This window comes from Carassius auratus, chromosome 32, assembly GCF_003368295.1.
Source record: "Carassius auratus strain Wakin chromosome 32, ASM336829v1, whole genome shotgun sequence".
NCBI lineage: Eukaryota > Metazoa > Chordata > Actinopteri > Cypriniformes > Cyprinidae > Carassius > Carassius auratus.
In genome coordinates, this window is record NC_039274.1 from 15,172,234 (window position 1) to 15,194,122 (window position 21,889).

At 37.5% G+C, this 21,889-nt stretch overlaps 2 protein-coding genes across 6 annotated transcripts in view; one reads left to right on the forward strand and one right to left on the reverse strand.

The window, feature by feature from the left end:
• The window catches only part of LOC113051694 (T-cell immunomodulatory protein-like), a 130,689-nt gene that overhangs the window by 100,986 nt on the left and 7,814 nt on the right, over positions 1–21,889 (reverse strand). For 2 of the 3 annotated variants that reach the window (XM_026215653.1, XM_026215652.1), the window contains exons 1-6: positions 20,949–21,176; positions 20,587–20,671; positions 19,555–19,691; positions 18,982–19,039; positions 18,007–18,081; positions 17,806–17,900 (exon numbers count right to left, since the gene is read on the reverse strand). In XM_026215653.1, coding sequence (XP_026071438.1) covers positions 17,806–17,900; positions 18,007–18,081; positions 18,982–19,039; positions 19,555–19,691; positions 20,587–20,671; positions 20,949–21,150 — 652 coding nt within the window. In that variant the 5' untranslated portion in view covers positions 21,151–21,176. Of the gene's footprint in view, positions 1–17,805; positions 17,901–18,006; positions 18,082–18,981; positions 19,040–19,554; positions 19,692–20,586; positions 20,672–20,948; positions 21,177–21,889 lie in introns of those variants that run through there. The other variant, XM_026215654.1, reaches the window with a different exon arrangement.
• phkb (phosphorylase kinase, beta) overlaps positions 21,223–21,889 on the forward strand; it is a 56,981-nt gene continuing 56,314 nt past the window's right edge. For 2 of the 3 annotated variants that reach the window (XM_026215650.1, XM_026215649.1), the window contains exon 1: positions 21,223–21,328. In XM_026215650.1, coding sequence (XP_026071435.1) covers positions 21,265–21,328 — 64 coding nt within the window. In that variant the 5' untranslated portion in view covers positions 21,223–21,264. The remainder of the gene's footprint in view (positions 21,329–21,889) is intronic. The other variant, XM_026215651.1, reaches the window with a different exon arrangement.

Consider the following 21,889-nt stretch of genomic DNA (forward strand, 5'->3'; position numbering starts at 1 on the left):
AGTGTTATGAGGTGGGCCATGACAGATGTTTGAAGCGATTAGGGCATCTGTGCTAGTGCTGACCTTTGAGGAGAAATAAAGAGCAGATACTGAACTCAAGAGCTTGTGCTTTGGCTGTAAACCTTTGTCCTCTGGCTCTCATTTTGTCCTTTTGAAAAAACATTTTCTTCTCCCTATCTCACTCCTCCAGGTCTCACTCATTCCATCTTTTATCCCTCTCTTTCTTGGTGAAGTGGTGTTCCCTGTGGGAGTGGAGAGCTCACTGCCAGTGGCTGATGAGGAGCGGAATAAACAGTTTCATTAATCAGACTTAGAGCAGTGCCACTGGTACAGTCGGCTGATTACACTCAGGTCTGCGCGCACACACACACCTGGCGCACACACACACAACGTACACTGTCATACACCAGCACCTTTAGACAGACGGTGAGTTCACTTCAGAGAATTTCTGCTGATGTGTAAAAATAGCGCCTTTCATTCTTAGTGTCTACTACAAAGGATAGAGCTTCTAACATGTTCAGCAGTTTGTCAAGTGAAATGTTAGCATGACTCTGAAAAAAGGCCATCTTCCGAAATGCCATTTTCAAATCACAATTTTTACAATATGGTTTGAGTTAAAACAAGCAGAAACTACAGCAAATCTAGCGTTGGATCATTTTTACTCTGAATTTAGACAGAATGGATTTTTATTTTCAGTATTTTACATTTCCTTTTAACCGCTAGCATTCATCAATTGAATATAATAAATAATTTTAGTGAGACACAAAAAAAATCATCTTACTCAACAATCAGCAGTGGGTGAACTTAATAGGTGTGTCAGCTAAAAAGGAGTGAAATGATTTTAAAAGCAATATAAGGAATAACAAAATAACTAGTATTATTTCTACAAACTTAAGGCACCTTTATATATAAATAATGGCAGTGCTAGACCTACTGAATGTGTGCAGCAAAATACTTCACTCTCACCGAGGCTTTTGAAATGTCAAATCACTTCTTTTTTTTTAATCAAACACATGCTATTTTCTCAAGGCCAGTTTCAACCAATTTGACCAATTTAAATTGCTTTCATGCTGAAAAGTTAACAAGTAAGATGGCCTTATGTGGCACTTGGTGATCACCGTCTGATTAAGATGAGCCCCTTTCACACTGCACGTTGGACCCATAAAATTGCCGGAACATTGCAGGATTGCCTTCTGTGTGAACACAAACTCGTCCTGGGACAGATTCCGGGACTGATCCCGTGTTGGGGACCTAGTAACATTGCCAGGTCCAGTCCCAGAATGAGCTCTGTGTGAACAAAAGTCAGAACTAATGCTGTAAAGAGTGTGTCGTAGTGATGACACACGTTATCATGCAATTCTTTTACCGGGTGTTTTGAAGGCAGAACAACGGTTTGCAAAATAAAAATATGTGCAAACTGTAATGAAGCAGAGATCAGGTAGTTCCTCACTATCTGCGATGAAGCTGAGATCGTTCGCCAGTTTAAATGAAAGTTAATGAATCAAACGTTTTCTACTCATCCTGATGTCAGATGTCTTTATGGGACCTTTACAGGTAGTGTTTGAATGCACGCACATATTCCGGGAAATCACTGGCAGTGTGAATGAACCAAAATCTAACGAAGAATTGCCGGGACACGTTACTCGTGTATTATCTGGAAACTCTGTGTTAAAGGGGCTTTAGAGTCTAAAGCAGACAGCTCCAGTCTGAATGATTTGCTGCTTTACCAGTTCAAATGAAAACTAAGTTTCATTTACAAGGCAGCAAGCTGCTACAACTGACACCTCCAAACAAGATCTAGTTGCTAAGGTTTGTAGCATTAAATCTTTGAAAGACATTCAAGAGATTTGTTCAAGCTAATCCGAGAAGCAAGTAAACAAGAAATTTTCAAACGCAGATTATTCAGCTTGATTTTCAGAGGTTTGACCATGAAAAAACTATCCATGTAGCTTCTGGTCATTTGATTTTCTGCTTAAAAATAAATAAATTTTTCATTTTTTTTTTATATACATGAAAAAGATTTTTATTTTCCTCTGGATCATTCATCCAGTCTTCCACATAAGCTAGTTCGCTAGTTTGGGGAAAGGCAAACTATAAAATGTGTATGAGTTCATGTAAAAATAATATATTAACTAATGTAAGTAAGAATAAATGATTTATTTGTCAGAAATGATAACCTCTGCTGAATCAAAAAGCACATCACATTGCATTCTTCTTCAGGGGTAAATCCAAGGTTTACTCCTCTGTGTGAATTATTCCAAAATTTTCACAAATCCTGCTTCGTTTATGGAAGATGATGGGGGCAGAGATCGCAGAAAGCACACCCTGTTTGTTTTCTTTATATACAAAAGCACAATTTTTTGTTGTTATTATGGGTGTACACAAATAGAAGTAGACCCCTTACAGTTTTGAATAATGCATTATTCGAATGACAAAAAATGACAAAGACGTTTCCACTGTTCACAGTGAATCCTTTCAGGAAACCTCCACCGACCCGAGATGTGCAGTGTTGTTGTGTTCTATACAAGATGTACATTTATACATGTTATTGTGACTAATTTGCAGTGGTCCATCAGATAAACTCTTATTTCGCAGTACGTGACAGGGAGTACAGATGACAGGAAATCATATGATCAGAAGTTGTACATACCCTGTTACTATTTATATATATTTGTGGCTAAATTAAATCTAATTAAACATCAAATTAAACATCCACTGCCGGTTTTCAAGAGTTCATTTAGTTTAACTCCCTGAAAAAGCAGCAATGATGAAGCAGTCATGGGTGGGTAGGAAATCTCTGGAAACCACAGGAAAGAAACGCTTGGCTAGCTGTTGAACATGCATGCTGTGTTTACGTGCCTCCATCCTTGTGGCCAATCTGCACAGAATCAGCAGAAACTACCATCTTTTCAGACACAAATGTCCAATTTAATTGTTTAATCAAAAGCGGTGGAGAACATAACAGGGAGTGACAGAGAGTAATGTGACTCTCGGACAATTAATCAAATTTATTTGATTATACATGTTGCAGTAATGTACGAAAATATTCCTCGATTAGCGCTCGGATTCAGTTCATGCTCTGGTTTCCTCCACTAACAGCATGCAGTCCTCTCTGTTGCTATGCAATCTCACTTTCCCAGCATCCCAGCATATGACATCTTCTGCATATTATTTGTTGTTTTTCTTTTTACATCACCTCCATTAAGGCATTAATATTTGAAAGGGCCGTCAGAATTAAATAATCGAGGAGCAACTTTAGATTATGTGTCATGAAGTGAGATTGAGGGGAGGAAAATTCACAAACATTGGCTGCTAACAAAAGATGATTTCGTTTCTAGTGAAAATTTGCATGCGATAAACATAAAAATATAGCCAAAAGACGAGCTGAAGTTTAATTTGTTTAACCTCTGGAATGGAAAATGGTAAAGAGTCACTTTGGACCACAAACCACAACTGTCACAAACACCACTGCATAAAGGAACAGTTATTGTTCAGGCTATATAAAGCTTATCTTACAAGCTACAACTAACTAACTAACTAACTAACGTGCATTGTGAATCTGAGATACGACGAGTCACAGCAGGGCTTGTGCAGTTGGAGGAGGAATTTTCTGGAGGAGGAACGGTTTTCCATTATATCTAATGACAGCATTTAAATGAGTACACAGTATGAAGCACAGCAGTGGCCCGCTCCCTTTCAGTGGAGAAATGTTGGAGAGTCACTCCACTTTCTAACTGCCTTTCCTGAGGCGTTATGGGTAACAGCAGAAACGCATGCAGAGACAGGCTCTCCGGGAAGAAGAGACAGGTTTCTCCAAAACTCTTTCAACTGCCGCTGCCCTCTTTTCCTGCACCCTCTTATTCAGAGCAAAGGGAAGGAAGAAGAGAGAGCAAAGCGAAAGTTGTCAGCGGCAGACGCGTGACAACAAGAGGAGAGTGAAAAGAAAGGAGGAAATCAGCGATAGAGCGAGCCAAAAAGAGAGATCAATAAAATCTACTCCGTTCCTCTGAGACCGGGTTCGCACAACATCATATTGTTTTGTAAGTTATGAAACTGAGAAGCACCGCCAAAAACAAATCCAGCGCCACAACATGCAGAAGACTTTCACTGGAGTAAGGTCACAAACAATTTCCAAATGCCTTTCTTTATTTATTTGGACAGATGCGACTGCGCAGATTTCTACCATGATATTGTATGCAGGTAGAAGCTTTTAAAAACAGACTTTAATAACCCTCTGCATTCCCATTTGTTAGTTTCAGAAAAATATTCGGAGACATGATGCATTTTGAAGGAGAACATTTTTAGGAAGGTTTTTTTTATTTATTTATTTTACTTCAATAAAAAGAAATAGCTTTCCACAACATTCTCCACAACCTAATTCCTTTACTTTCTTTCTGAATTTAATTCCTGTGTCAGCAGACGGATCCACCTCTTCACTTCTCCACACTCTCACACACAGACTAACAGAGCTTTCACTCTCTCACACATACACAGACTCATCCTCTAAAAGACATCCTCACACTTCCACACATTCATTCAATCCTTCTCTCCCTTTAATACTGTTCCATTACTGTGGACGGTTTCTAGTCGGAGCCCAAATGCTATAGCTTGAAGATAACATGTAATATCCTCCAACAGCATGATTCTCTAACAAAGAGTGAAACACAATGTTATATGCTATTACGCACCCAGAGTGCTGCTTGCTATATACACACACAAACACACATATGTGTGTGTGTATGTTTTTGTCATCTTTAATTGATTCTGGAAAGTCTAAGCACCCATTTTCCCCTTTCCTGGCTTTTTACGTGCCTGAAAGCATGAATATTTTTTAAAAGTGTGAATGTGACTTCTAGCTTCTATCACATTTGCATACACCTTTCACAATCGGTTAATACATGGATTTCCTGTCAAACTCAGTACTGATGAGAGGAAGTCATGATGGATTTAGTCTGTCAAACTTGCAGGGCTATGATGTGGGTGCAAAATTTCAGCATCAGCCCGAGACTCGAATCCTAAATTCTGTTCTCCTTCCATCCGATGTGGCGGTTTCCATGCCAACAGAGATATAAACATATCCAGCACCTTAGACCCTGAAACTACCATATAGCTCAAAAGCAGGGATGTGATGATTTGGTGTTTGGGTGCATAAGTTATTCTACAGCTGCTCTCTGTCAGTCAACCAATCAGACTAAAGCTAAAGCATTGCAAACAGTTCATGGGGCAGCTGTCACCTAATGGTTAGAGAGTTGGTCGCAGGTTCGAGTCTCGGTGCTGGCAGGAGTTGTAGGTGGGGGTGGGGGGTGAATGAACAGTGCTCTCTTCCTCCCTCAATACCCACAGCTGAAGTGCCCTTGAGCAAGGCACTGAACTCCCAGTTGCTCCCTTGGCGCTGGATCTATAGCTGCCCACTGCTCCGGGTGTGTGTTCACTTCTCACTGCTGTGTTTGTGCGCACACACACACACACACTTAAGTCATATATACTTCTTTGACAGCCAGAGCTGCTGCCAGTCACCCTGAGCGGTCTCTTTACTCCGTGAAGCACCTTAAGTGCTTCTGATCAAAATCAAATCACAAACACATCTTTTCTTCACATCATTTTGCAGGGTGAATGGACAGCTTGTTATTTTCAGAACAGTACTATTGCTGCACTATAAATTATATATACTGCTGTTTCTATTATGCAAATTGTCTGTAAATACAGATTTTGTAGTGAAGAACTCCAAGAAAACATACCTATTTGCCAATATTTGCAGTCTAAATGATTTCATTTAAATAATTGTATTTCCAAAATTCATTCAAGTCAACATTAATCTGTTAGTTGTGAAAACAACAAACTATGCTTTAAATATGTTTTAATGTTGAAAAAGTGAGATTCAATTAGATAAATGTGAATGAGAATGATCTACATTGAATCAATTAGATTTTTTTTTTTTTTTATGATAGAACTTGGTTATTGTGAATTGACACAATTAGTATATCACTACTATTAAATCTCATTTGTGTTTAATTTATGACATGCATCACATTAAGTTTATTAGGTCATTTCAAAAGCATCCAAATAGATGGAAAATGTATATGCAATTCCAATACGTAAACCCTAAATATTAGGCCTAAATATTTTTCAAAAAAGTTTTACTATTTGTAACATATGTACTACACAATATGTTATTTATTAAGTATTATATATATACATATATATATATATATATATATATATATATATATATATATCCAGGATGCTTGCATAGCCAGTGTTCAAAATGGAGGCCAGAAGCGTGTTCTGTGAAACAAAAGCACATCAGCTCTAAATGATAAAGGAGGGGAGTCCAAGGTACTGATTGGTAGTTAATTACAAAGCATTCACAACTTCTGAGCTCTCATTAGTTCCCAACAATGCTGACATGCTGCAAACCAAATGATCTTCATTATCATCGGCTCGCCTGCCGCGAGCAGCTCCCTCCGCCTCTGATGCACCATGCCGCCAGAGCGAGCGAAACCTCTGCTGTCTCCCTCTACATCTTAGTGCCCATACACGGCCTGGGCTGGTCGTTTGAGTTCTGAAAGCTGCAGTATGTTTTCACTGTACAATGATCTATTTAATTGCAAAGGGTCAAAGAAAAATGTGATGCCTCATGATGTGAATCAGTTAAGATTTAGCTACAGCTGCAACATCAAACATTCAACAAAAATCATACCACCGATGCTAGCACCAAGCTTACAAAACCTTCAGCCTGCCCTCTGTCTGAAGGCATCCATGATTCTATCTTTAATGACTTGAGGGAGTCAGTGAGCTAAGCTAGACTGTCCTTAAGTGGCAAAATGCTGACGATGAGATCAGACTATCACGACATGAGCTTGACAGGTGAATGAGACTTTGATAAAGAGGCTAACGACAGGATGGAGTGTTGTGAGAGTGACAAGACTCTAATGGTGCTTTTCCAGGGCACAATACGACACGGTTTGCACTTCCACTGCAGTTTAGTACCGGCTTTAGAGTGGGCGGGATTATTCACAAGTCATTACAGTTGCGCTGCCTCTACTGCCACAACTCCTGAAAAACGTTTTCATTCCGTGTCACCCCATCGAGCTCTTTCATCGAAAGAGAAGTCAAAGTGGAATAAAAGAACGGAATGCTGGGCAATCCACTGCTAAAACCATCAGTAACATTAAAAAAAATCTTGCCTTTCATCATTTTCCTAAAGGCCCTGACAGGTAATAATTTACAAAAGTGTAAAAATATTGTACGTTTTGAAATGGTACACAAGGCCCATTCACACCAAGTAAGATAACTATAAAGATAATGATAAAGATATAGTTCTAAAGATTGTTGTGAATATTAAAGAATAGCAAAGTCCACACCACAACTATACGATACAGACAAAGAGAAACAATATAGTTGGAATCACTTTCAAAAGGTTTTTTTTTTTCAGCTGATGAACAATATAAACATTGAAAGCCAATCAGAATCCTTCTCGCTGCAAGGAGCTTGAGAACTGAAAGCAGCAGATGACTGTGTGCTTTGAATATACAGACGATATCGTTCGCTGGTGTGGATGCTAATATTGTAATCTTTATAGTTATCATTCTTGGTGTGAACGAGGCTGAAGTCTAATTCACCAACTAACTTTAACTGTTTTAGTCTAGTAGTAAACATAACTCTTTTTAGGAACTTGAGGTCCTAGCCATAGAAACCATAATAATGATTTATATTGATATTACACTAAGTAATGAGCCTATGCAACGTAACACTTTATAATGACTTAATATATTATTATTAACTATTAAGCTCCTATATATTCCTAATTTGCCGAATGATGGAAGCGCTGGGCTGCTGCTGGGCTGCTGCTGGGCTGCTGCTGGGCTGCTGCTGGGCCCATCTGTTGCAATGGAACGCTCTACTGGCTTTCACTTCTAGTCAGTATACATTCTTTGTTTAAATCTAGTGGTTCTGTAGTGTCTCTGTGTCATAGGTTCAGTGTAGTGATGATTCTCTCTGGTCAATCAGTGATCAGCAGAGTTTACACGTCACGTTTTGGTAATATTACAGTTCACCTGGAACCTCTACCGAGGTGGTACTGAAAAAAGTACCCAGTAGAAAATGAACCATACCTAACCATACCATGCCGTACCATTCAGTGGAAAAGTGCCATAAAGAGACCTGGAAGAACAAAGTTAATTGAAACAAAATGTTGATTTTGGACTGTCATCTCAATTGAGAAGTTCTCAGGGGTTCTGTTGTTCCTCTACTTGACATTATCAGAAGAAAAAGTAATGTCACCCATCCCTGAAACAGATCAAATGACATCTCGAGCCAGGACTCACCAAACCAGGCCTGCACCATGGTAAAGGGGCTGACAAAGGGCCGATCGACAAATCTGTAATTACATTCCTGTGAAGACTTCATCTTGAATTCGGATGTCATGCTGACAAAGTCAATCCATCTTTCTGGTGGAAGGCCACAGGCTATATCCTATGAGATTAGCACAGCGTGGTCCACTATGATCAGTGAGGAGCACTATTCACTTCAAACAGGCCATGAGGTGGAAACGGATGAATAAAAGAGGCAGAGAGCATGAGAGAAAGCTGCCTTTTTCACAAGGTCAGTCCTTCACCAGAGTCATCTCTGCAAGGTGCCACAGCCACAGCCACAAGCATAGTCTCTTCCTACCTTTTAGAACACAGGGGGAAAAAAACGTAGCCCAGAAAAACAGAAAAATGTGGGATATTTCATGCATCCTGGTTCTGAATCTATCCTGACGTTTCATTTTCCAACTCAAGATGCACTTCAGAGGACATAAAGTCTCTGTATAGAAAATATATAATGAAACTCAGGGAGTGACTGAAAGGATAACAGAGATTCAAAAGGTTTTTCATGTAACCACCCAGTTTTTACCTTGTTAACAGACTCGTATGCGTCACCTACATTTTCAGATCTGCGGCGGTTCCCAGGCTGAGGATTTCTTCCCAGTTTGATGAGAGAATTGAACTATACTAAATGAATACAGAATGAAGTTAATCTCATACGAAACATTGAGCTGACAGTGAAGAAATGTAGAAGGAAAAACGTTTTTGGTGGGTCTGGGGGTTGATAGAGGGCACTGAATCCAGGGAAAAGAAAAATCGAAGTCTATTAGTAGATGCTACATAAACTAACAAATCCGCCGTGCTTCTCTAACCTTTTTTTTTTTTTTTTTTTTTAAAGCACTTCATTCATGAGAATGATGGTACTGGCAGAAAATAGAAAGATGCTATTCTAAGGGGATATAATCTTGTAAAACCATTACGAGAACAACATAGGTGGAGTGGAGGGGATTATGCCTACCCCACATATTCCTTATTCCATTTGGCTCATATTATGCTGGCAGAGAGAGCAATGGGAAAAAAACAGCCCAACGTATTACACTAACAAGCTTTGATGCTCAGGCTACTCACAGCATTTTACTTATGCTTTTGCCTGTTTTTTGATGGAATACAAAATGAAACGCCTATCCAGTCACACGACGTGCAAATTAGAGGGATGCAGAGGAATGTTTACAAATGTCACATTTTAATATTTCATAACTGGTGCAGCACATTCAACTATGACTAGGGCTGCTCCGATCACGATCGGCCGATCGTTAATGCGCATCCCGTCAGTAAAGCCGGTTTCGGAGCCCTTGTTAACTGAGAAGATGCGCAAATAAACGGTGAAAATGAAGTGGATTTGAGCATCTTCTCAGTTAACAATGGCTCTGCGTAGTAACAGCTGCTCTATGTAAAATCACGCACCTGAGGGAATTTACCGCTGATTAGAGAACTGGCTTTACTGACGAGATGCGCATAACGATCGGCCGATAAATACCTAAATACCATGCGCTATAGTATTTAACTTTTAAAAACCTTGCGCCTTATTTCACGGTTGTTGTTAATGCTGTGGTTATTTGAACAGTTTCTTTCATACATTTGGTTCAACGACATTGTTAAAACACATGTGTCATTCAATGGAACAGTGCATGCACAATGGTCTATGTTCTGCACAATGTTTCTGAATATAAATGTACATGTCTAGTCTGTGACAACGCACTAGCATTACGCAAGTAATCATAATAGTTTTAAACATGCACCCCAAGCACAAACAAAATGCCAAAAAGAAAAACAAGCATGTGGGTGGATAAAACTGGCCCTGGGGTGGCAGATAGTGAAAGACAAGAGAGTGGGAGAAAGAGAATCGAGGCGGCTCAGGCAGGTTACCGAGTCTTCTGGGATGTTGATTCATTTAAACAGACTCCTCCATTAGCTATAGCCACTAACTGAATGAAGGACAAATAAAGCCACGGCCCTTTTTAAAAATGCTTGATTAATACACACTGAACTTAATTAGGTCTGGTGGCTCAATCTTATCTGTAATTGTTACGCAAGCTTACTCTTTCCCCAAAGGAACAGATTAACATTGGCCATCAACCGTGTGGGACAACTTCAGTGACAAATCTGCTCCCTCAACTTTTATTTATCATGTAAGTGTTACAATTTAGCTCTTTGATATACTGACAACTGTCTGGAAGGCACCGTATATCAGCATGTTTACTGCTTATAAAAATGGAAGGCAGCGAGAAGACATACATACTGAAAAATAATGAGATCTCTACCCACATTGTTTCAGGCTATTTGTCAGGAAAGCTGTGCCAGGTCTGCACAAGGAGAAACACCCAGTCTTTGTGATATCCACCTGCAATGTTCCACAGATCTAGAAGACGTCTCTAGGGTGCCAAACAATGAGAATCACGCAGATGACGCCGAATCTTGATGGGTCCAAATTTAGCCCTGTTAAAGAGTGGCATCTTCCGTAAACATCTTCCTCTGCAAAAAATCTGGCTACTTTATTGAATTGTTGTCTCTTTCTGAAAGAGCATAATAAAATCCCATAGGAATCAACACAGTGAGAGGGATGGCGCACAATCACAGGCTTTTGGCCTAATGTACCCTAAATGTTCAACTGCGAGTGAGAGTCTGGAAGACTGCCGCAGATAATGATTTGATGAACTTCCCACTTTAGCAGTCCCCTAATGTGGAAAATCTGTTTCCTTTACATTGTGGGACAATTAACTCGCTGCTCATATTCAGAGAGATTCCAGGTCTAATTGGCTGCATTTTGGAGCATTGCAATACAAGGTTGCCTAGCAACCACTCAGAAGGCAGAATTGGTGTCATATTTGCGCATAATGACATTTATAATTATTTGGCAATTACTCCCTATTTTTAACGAGGTCGCACATTCGGAATCTGCGGGTTATCAAGGACATAATGAAGATGTGAAAATGTGATCTAGATGCCAGTGGCAACTCCATGTTGATTGAGAGATACAAAAATCAGAAGAAGAAAGAAAAAAGTCATGAAAATTTGCCACAGGGTCTCACTGAATGCAGGGATCTTCTGCATTTCCTTGCTATTCTCTACTCACTCCTTTGGCTACACATTAGCCTTACCCGAGTCATCAGAGCTGCTCAAGCAGGGCAGCAAGAGCCTATTAGAGACACATTTAACCGGACTTAATCATCTCACGTAATTGCTTGTTGTTTATCGTAATAGACCACCGTGCCAGATATCAGTTGCAGAGCTTGTAGATCTATAAACTGGAGTGAGATTTTGCATAGAAGTGCATGGTGAAGGCTGGACATTCCACTTTAAAGCTTAAAGGAAGCATTGTTACCTAAGTGGATGCAATTTCATGTCATCTAGCTGACGCAGCCATGCAATGGGTGTTACGATTTCACAAGTGCGACTGGAATCTGAGCTGTGATCCAGAGGTGACCCTCAGCCCGTTCATTCACTGAAAGGACATGTACGGAAACAATTCAAGTCTTGACTGAGAAGGTCACAGAAGCAATATAAATTGAGCAGGGAAAGGCCAGGAAGCTGGTAAAGACATTCAGCCCATATGAGTTCAAAAGAGGTCCTTCAAATAAGTGCTCAAGTTCATATTATTCAAACTTCAATAATGTAGACAATGTCCGTCCACATGACAACCTTATTATCAATAGGAAGCGCATATATAGATTAAATAGTTAAATAAGAATACTGGGCAGCTTCAGGTGGTTTTGCTTGAGGATCTGAATTTGCCATCTTGCATTCCATTCACACAGGTTTCCATTCAATTAAATTATATTTGTCCTAAACAATTGTTAATGTGCATAAAGACTTCACCCTGGGCTGGAAGATTGTGTACAGTGCATTTTATTGTGAAACGTTTGTCTATCTGTGGCTCTAATAAAGTCTGAATGCTTCATATAGAGAGCTATAATGTAGGTCACACTTTTTCTTTCCGTTTTGCTCTGTTGTTTTTTTTTTAAACATTGAACTTCAAACTCATCTATGCTGTTTTTTTGATCATTCCCGAAGTGAACTTTTTTAATAAACTGTTTAAGGCTGCTGCTTGAATTGAACACGACGCGTCTGGTGTGTGTGTGTGTGTGATCCCTAAAACGTCCGCAGCATTACAAGCACTTTTTATTCGACTGACATATTTTGTTATTTTGAAAAGATAATCATCAAGTGTTCTACAATAGGAGCAATTAAAGTGTACTGAATAAATACAATATCCATATGTATGTAATTTCATGCTAAGGTCTTTGCGCAGATATTTAAAAACGGCCATCTAGTTCATTTCTGTTAATTTCAACATATAACTAATTTTTCAATTTAAAAAGTTAAAAAGTTGCTTCTGTTCACATAAGTCACTGAACTATAAATTATATATTTTTTTTCCCCCCAAATGTTCTTTTTCAGACAGTATCCATTTTAAAAAAAAAAAAAGTAAAAAAAAAAAAAAAAAATCTGTATTGGCCAGTGTAGTCCAAACTGTCTGTAAAACACACTTTGGTCGACCTGTACTTCAGAAAATGTGTTAAAATAGTAAACCTTTATTCTTAATTGTAATAATATTTCACAATATTAAATTTTTCACTGTATTTTTTCAATAACGTTTTGTGAGTATAATGGATTTCTTTCTAAAACTTTTCCCATCCCAAATTTTAGAACTGCACATGGGAACATTTATTCATTCCACTTAAAAGCAGATGAAAACAACTTGATTTGCTACCCTAATTATGCACAATTATATGCATTTAGTATTGTTTTTTCCCTCAGCTATCCACAATCAAATCTGACCTGCCTCCCAAAAATTTCCATTGAAATGTAAATGAACCCACCATGTCCATAAAGATCACATTCTGAAGAAAAAAAATCCCCTTATAGAAACCACCACACAAGCCAGTGACACAGCCTTCAGATTCAGCAGAGATCTCTTTCTGAAAAGAGATCCTCTACTCACCCCAACTAATGTCTTTTTTCCCAAACCAACTCTTGCCACAGACAGCCATGACTGTAGAGTGGTGGATGATTTTGTCGTGGGTGTACTCTTTTTTCCCCCTCCTGTGCTGTTGTTAATCTGCTTTGATTTTCTCACAGCTGTAGAGGTGCAGAGAGGCTTTCTTGGTCCTGTCTGCCAATCAGACCCGACAGCACGGCCGATTGTGGCAGCAGAACAGCCTCCAGATGGTTTGGGGGTGGCAGAGATGCCAGGCTCCCACCGAGAGGGTGGGAGATAAGTGCTGTAGCAGCTCAGGGGCTTTGTTTCAGAATGGATAAATGGAGTTCATCCATACTGGTTAGTGAATTACTTTTTGACCTCTTTACCCTTTCCTGGATGAGATGCTAAAGTCACTGTGAGCCTCAACTACACTAATGGAAAGTAAGACTTGAAGGATTCTTCAAGAGAGCATTTAAATCTGTTTTCAGCCTTTAACAACACAGGATTATTACAGTCAATTTTATGTGACTGACAGGCATGCTTAACAGTAAACTCTTCACCCTTGAAAACAGCTTTGAATTCATAAACAGCTCTTAAGAGATCATTTGATTTAAAAAGGTTTAAATCCACATTAGTTCCCAAGCATTTTCACACTAGAACACTTGATTTTCAGCACGAATGCAATCCATTTGATCAAAACAACACCGATTTGACCAACTGCATTTTGGCTACACTTCAACCAGGACAGTTTGTTATGTAGGCTGCACAAAAATGAATGTTAATGTTAATTAAAGAACAAGGCTAGTAAACTTCTATAAACTGCAAGTTGATTTTAGACTAAGTTAGCACTTAACCATGAATGCAAATACACACCAGACAAATGGCTTTTATTGGTTTATTTCATTTGCAAACATGTAACTATAATCATTAAGTTCTTTTCATCGATCAATTTCTTACATTTAAAATATTTCATGAGGTTAATTTATACGTTACTTGTGGTCAGTCTGCACAAGATCAACATGCTTGTTTCCTTTGCGGCTCCTTTAAATACAAGACCAAGTGTTCGGTCTGTTGGTCTCAGTTGAGTTGAATATTTATCAAATATACATTTATGTTTACATAAATATGTGGAGCTTAAATGTTTATCAGTAATACTGTATTTTGAGTGCAACATGATTTTCACTAAAGAAAAGTTGAACTTAAATATTTTTTAGATTTGTGTTAACCTACTTTTGAGCATTAAAGCCACAGCCACTACTGAGAGACAGCTTAATTTAGGCTCAATCTGCAGCCATGTCTCTAGCAGTCCTGTTACTGTATTTATATTAGCTTGTTTTAGTTATACAAACCTCATATAAAAACAATATAAAATGAAGCTTGTTAAATATATTTAGTTAAATCTCCTGCAATCAATGATCTGGTTAAGCACATGCTGGCATTCGCTAAAAAAGAAAACAAATTGACTTCAAAACGAATAAAATAAAAATCCAATCGGTTCACTTTTAACATTTCTATTCCTGGGTTCCTCTGAATTATTATCGTTCAGAAACTGTTTTGCCTAAAAAAAAAACAACAAGTTAATAACTGTTAATATATATATATACATATATATATATATATATATATACATATATATATATATATATATATACATATATATATATATATATATATATATATATATATATATATATATAATTTATTTTTTTTACTTTTCTTTGCCTTTAATAATGATAATAATAACAATAATAGCCTAAAAATAATAAAAAGTACAGCGTTTTTTTTTTAAGAAAAACAAAAACAAAAAATAAAACAGAAGAGATCTGGTATCTTATCCCGCTGCGCTTAGTCACAGTCAGAAAAGCATCATCTTATCTAGATTTTGGCCAAATTATACGCTACTAAGCAAAATAAAAAAAACTAAACAAAAACTGTTAACGCTTTAAAGACATTAATGTATTTTTTAAGAAAAAAAAAAAAAAAACAGAAGTCATGTAGGCGAATGTCGCATGTTATTATAGGCTACAGTACATTCAAAAATAATGTTCCAAAATGCCGGTTGAGCAAATAGAACCATAAAGCATATATATATATATATATTAGTGCACGTACACTACCCTCGTATAAACACTAATGTATTGCCATTGCGACTTACCTATAATATATTTTATTTCTGATCCTCTTACCGTAAAATTACGTTCGTTTCCAGGTTTTTGTTTTCGTTCCTTGAACCGGTTCAGAGCCCTGCTTTGCATCCTATACCTAGAAGGTACTGCTTGGTTTGTAGTCACTAAATTAGCTTACATCACCACAAGTTACTTTCTCCAAAACCTTAACCTCCAACGACAAGCCAACCCAATGTGGACAAAAGGAGCAAAACCAAACCTGTAAAATGCAGAGAGAGCTACATCTGGCAACAGATGAGATTTCTCTGGAACTTGTTTCAGAACACATCTGTCCGGCAACAGGACAATATGTGCATGAATTAAAAAAACAACAACAAAATAAGCTAACTTAAACAGTCAGACTTTTAAGAAGCTTTAAAAGAGGTTTAAAAATCAAGAATTTGTTAAACCTATATAGATAGAATATCTAAAAAAAAAGTTTTAAGGGATTTCCTGTGTCAGCGTTATTCAATGCATTGAATCAGTGCCATAGATCACTATGAAGTGAAATATCACCTTCAGTGTTACCCCGAGGGCTGAACATCTGAACATCAGATGAAGTGATTCTTTCTCTTTAATACAGATGATGCTGAGTCATTAATAAATTAGTCATGACAAAAAAATTATGATATCGGATATAATTTTCCATGAGCGACTATAAGGTTACCTAGCTTGTTTGGTAAGGTTAGCTTGTTTAAATCCCTAGCTTGTTGGATAGATATAAGTCAGCCATTCCAACTAACACGGCAATAAGCCTGTGTGTGAAATGATATTAGGCTAATATTGTGGATCTAACGATGAGTTGGGTTTGCTCAATATGATGTTAAGTGGCAGATATGGGCTTGCTGTGGTTGAATATCTAAATAAGATATCCCCTCCACTGTTAGAGTAACAATGTAACTGCACTGAGTGACAGCCTTCATGGGTTACAGCTTTAATGTGTTTGACATCATGTTTGTATGCTCTACTCTTAAATAAGCCAAAGTATCATAGATAGTGTTTTGTGAAAGCTCAGTTTTTAAAGGCCTATTAAAATGTCATAAAACTAATATTTATTTAGCTTATTTGTCAAGTAAAAGAACAATTTACAACATTACTGTATATAATACAACAAAGACACCATACAATTATGTGGTATTATTTTATCTAAAAAAGGTTAACTGTGACAGTCAATAGAGAGCGTACGTATCACTTGTATTAAACTTAAAGGCACAGTTCCCCCCAAAAATGAAAATTATGTCATTATGTCATTCCAAACCCGTGAAACCTCGTTCATCTTTGGGACACAGTTTAAGATATTTTAGATTTAGTCCGAGAGCTCTCAGTCCCTCCATTGAATCTGCGTGTATGGTATACTGTCCATGTCCAGAAAGGTAAGAAAAACATCTTCAAAATATCAGAGGGTCAGTTAGAATTTTTTTAAGCATCGAAAATACATTTTGGTCCAAAAATAGCAAAAACTATGACTTTATTCAGCATTGTCTTCTCTTCCGTGTCTGTTGTGAGAGAGAGTTCAAAACACAGAAGTTTGTGATATCCGGTTTGCGAACGAATCATTCGATGTAACCAGATCTTTTTGAACCAGTTCACCAAATCGAACTGAATCGTTTTAAACGGTTCGAGTCTCCAATACACATTAATTTTCAGTTTAATGAGTCTCACCATGATGGTGTTTAGTGCTTGTGTGAATGACACCGTGCACCTTCTATGTATCTTATTATTTAAAAGCTGCTTGTGATGGGCTTTGTTTCATCACATGACTTTCTCATCACCACCTGCTTTTGGTGGTTACCAGTGTAATACAAAGGTACAAAATAGACTTCAGTACTTCAATAAGTTTGTACAATAATAATATATCAGTTAAATTATGGTATTAAACTGTAAATATTAGGTAAAACCATTAAACCTAAAACAGTGTAACTGTATTTTTACGGTATAAAACCGTTAAACCAAAAACGGTGTTAACATATTTTTTACGGTATAATTCTGGCAAACACAGCTGCCGGTTTTTTACCGTTTATTTTACGGAATATTTTTAACAGTGCTGTTTCAAAAAGAGGTATGAGCAACATGTCTGTTCTAATAAACCTCTTATGAGTCTCTTACGTGTTAATAATCAAAGAAGTATTCCTAGCATTGCTAAATCATAAATAAATCAAGCAGCACTCAGGGCCGTTCCATGGCAAAGGGGATTCATCAAGGCATCTACAGCAATGCTAACCAAAAGTTACAGAATAGAGAAGTAGCAATTCTTTAAATCGGTCCACAGAGCAGCAGAACCTTGCGATATTTTCTCTGACGCTTCAGAAAACTTCAGATTGAAAGAAAGACACTCTGTAGCATTACTCACCGGCAGCGAAATCCTTGTTGAGGTCGATGAAAGCATTGGAATGAGGGACACGCATTTTGACTTCCATGTTGAGAGCAGTCTCACATTTTTCCTGCCTGACAAACAATAAAACAGCATGCTTTGTACTCTGTACACCTGTTTTCTTGACACAGGCAGAAAAACCAAAAACAAGCTATCGCACATTTAAGAAAACAATCTTACCTACTCCTGAGATAGCAAACCTGCGAGGAAACACCCACAGATCCAAAAATGTCTGGAATCATGTCCCCATTAAAGCTGGACAGGGAAAAGAGGGAGAAGCATTAGACCTCTGTAAAAGCAAAAATACTCAGGATTGCTGAGTGCATTATATTATACATGGTATATTATATTAAGTTCAAATTTTAGGGAATGATTTTAAGACGTCAAGAAGAACTGTGCTCACTTGCTGTATGTTTAAAATGAACACAATCCTCACCAGTGATTTATAGTGTTTAAGACCAAGATCATATCTGGATATTGTATAATGTTCAAAGCACCCTTGAATTAACCCTTAAATGCATGGATGATTTACCAATCAATATTACATATTCGTGTATTTAGCTAACCGGAGCTATATATCCAACACAGATGCATCTCTAACTGCTGTAATAGCATAAAACTTATTCACCCCATTCACCAGAAATGACAGTGACAAGTTTCAGGGGAAACAGTTATTGCTCTTCAGTAAAGTCATTCAAGCCAGTTCAATTTTTGCTGATGAGATTATAATTATCTTATTATTATGGGTAATTATGGGTGAAACATCAAGTAACCATTGTCTGTCAAACAGTTCCACCTTGAGGAATTGCATTTAATGAGTCATCAGATATTTAATTATTGTTGCGCAGGAAAAGTATAATCGGAAAAATGTAATTGTAAATGTAAATATAAAATGTAAATTATGTAAAAAAATAATAATACCCCAGGTCGCTAGCGACCCTATAAACTTTTTACAAAACATCTATCAGAAAACCTTTTGGTTTATTTTCGTTTTTTTTCCTCTTATAATGTTTATAATGAATATATTGAGGAATACTTAGAAAGTAGACATCTAATTGTAAAATATGAAGGCGGGAATGAGTAGTGAATGACGTTCCGGGTCGCTAAAGACCTGAGGTATGCATTTAAGGGTTCAAAACAATATATTGCACTTACTCCATGACAAGGGGCTGATCATTAAAGGTCCTGTTCAGTTCTACCCTATGAGTCTGGTCTGTAAGAGAAAAGATAACATTTACAAACAAACTGCACAAATCGCTTATGTGGTATAATTTCTATTGCTAAGACCATCAGTTTAGTAGGGCTGGTCAGAATACCATTTTCTGAGCTTTGAAAGTAATAAACACTGAATATATGACTCTTCGGCGGGAGAGGGCTGAACATATTCTTCTCTCTAATAAAGGCAGGAATCTCCATTTTTATTATGTAGAGAACCCTTCATCCAATCGACTTCACACATGGTGTGTGGCGCATTCTGGTGCAATATGGACATGCGACACATTCAGAATTAATAAAATTTTTAATAAACAACAGAACAGTGTGGGGAGGTCTTATATGCTCCGAGATTAGACGCTGCACAAGTGATACAAAAAAAGGTAGAATAATAATTGAATATTCTAGTCCAGTCCTACTGGCAAAAATATTTCATAAATGAACCAACCGGAGCCAAGGTAATGTATAGGACTTTGTGATAGGCCTTTAATTTCTGTTTTATTTTTTAGACTTTACCCAAAGTTTGGTTATGTCCCCAGAAGATGAAGACAACTGTTTTTGTGATGGTATCCTTTCGGTGGCCAGTAAGAAGCACATCCATCTGAGAGTCTCCATCATAATCACCTGGGACCACACTAGTTATTGTGAAGTCACTAAGAGAGTCAGAGAAAAACATCAACAAGTCAACATCAACACAGACTCACACACTAAAAGCCTGACATATGAAATAATATGCAGATTTTTTTTTTTTCAATGAAACAGTTTATTTAACCTTTAGACAAAAATAGAAATAATTAAATATAATAATAATAATAAAAAATATAACAGTTTGGATATGTGGTTTAGGTTTTACATTATATTTGATATATCAAGCTGTTAAAGCCCATACAGTATGATATAGTGATAATATGGAGCTTACACACTCGAAATTTTTTTTTTTATTTAGAGGCCCAGATTGACTTAGAACATGCTATATGGTGCATTTATGTATATGGTCACTAAGTAAACATAATAAATAAGCATAATAAACATGCACTGTCAATCTACCAAAACTTTGTCATCGTAAGATGATATTTATGATCAAAGCTTTGTAGTTTTAACTATGGGGAGCAAAACATATAATGCAATGCAACAGAATTAAACATTCCACAAGAGCCTTTTGTATCTTTCTTTATGCACACGTTATTAACGTAATGTTTCTAAAAAGATGAATTGTTAACTAAACCTAGGTTGCTTCAGTTCAGTAAACGATCTCTAGAAATAATGATAACAATATAAAAGTTTTTTTTTTGTTTACTTCCTAAAAATAAGTTTTCATAGCAAAGTCTCATTTGCTCATGTTCCACATCCTGAAAGTAGACTGACATTTTAGAAAGGCCTTTCATTTAAAGTCAGAGGGAAAAAGGCATGTAGAATATTGTGTACAATAGCTTTTAAGCAATGTTTTGATCATGTCAATAATTTAGAGGCCTTAGAAATTCAAGAATAAAGCGTGATACAGTAGTCTTTAGAGGGTTAACGTTAGTGTGTGTGAGTGTGTATTCTTACTCAGGGAAAGCCTCTTTAGTCAGCTGGACTTTAGGTTTGAAATAAGGAGCTTTAAGATCAGCCAGGAAAATAAACAACTCGGAATCTGAAAGAAGCAACATTCTCATGAAATAACACAGAATCAGGGTTATTAGCACAAATAAACAAAACATAAAAGAGTACAAAGGGAGGATCCTGCCACACCTCCTGTCATTAGCAACAACGCTGAGTTATACAAAACACGGCGATGACATCTTATTAAAACTCACACATATTGTACAATAAGCATCATCTTGCATTATATTAAGTTCAACTAAGAGGGGATGATTTGGGGACAGTATTATTCTTAACGTCAGCTGGTCAGCTGGCAAAACTGTACTTACGGTTCCTGATGATGAAAATGTCAGTCTGTTTATCAGAGTTAAAGTCACCGAAAGCCGCTACCGTACCAACATTCTCCGTGCCAAATAAATCACTAGTAACGTCCTGCAATGCAAACGTGACGTGTTGTCCCACAAAACTTAATAACAACGTCAAAATCCAAGCCCATGACAGCAACATTTTGCTGTTAGCTTCTGTCACCATTGACTGGAACACGGCATGTTGTTCTACGGCAGCCGGCGGAGTACATATAGGCTTTGCGACAGTGTGAGTGGTTTTACGGCAGTGTGAGTGTGATGTTGTTATTTAGCTGTCATAATGGCAAGCTTAGCGGATGTCGGCTGGAAGCTGCTGGAGTTCAAAGCCAGATCTAAGCGATCAGGTTTGGCTTTTTGTGATGCATGGCATTGAGCACGATTAAACATTGTGCATTTGTTCTCTCGGAGCATTTTGAGCAATTGTCCGTGCTGCAGAAGCGCATTAACATGAGTTGTCTTGTCTTGTGTGGCTGATAGCAGAGCCCAAAGGTCAGGCGTCAAGTGCACGCTGATCATGGATATATTTAGAGACTAACCGCACACTGAGCTTCAGGCTTTGAATTTTTAAATAGTATTATTTTTTTAAAGACTTCAGTCCTCTGAATGTCTACGGTTTCGACAGGCTTTTTAACCCTCTCAATTCAGTGCTTGTTAGCACCTGCTTCAGCCTGACATTAAAACTCAAGTTAGTTAGCCATTGAAAGAGTTCTCAGAATCCACTTACGTAAGATAAATAAAATCACACTTAGTTTCTATTTTTCTGTTGAAGCCAAGCAAACTGAGAAAAAAGAAAATGTCTTGCCCTAATGTTATTCTAAACCTGTACAGAAAAATACCCAGTGCAATGTAAAGTGACTGTCCTTCTGTCTAATAATATCTACACATTCATATGGGTTTAGAACAAC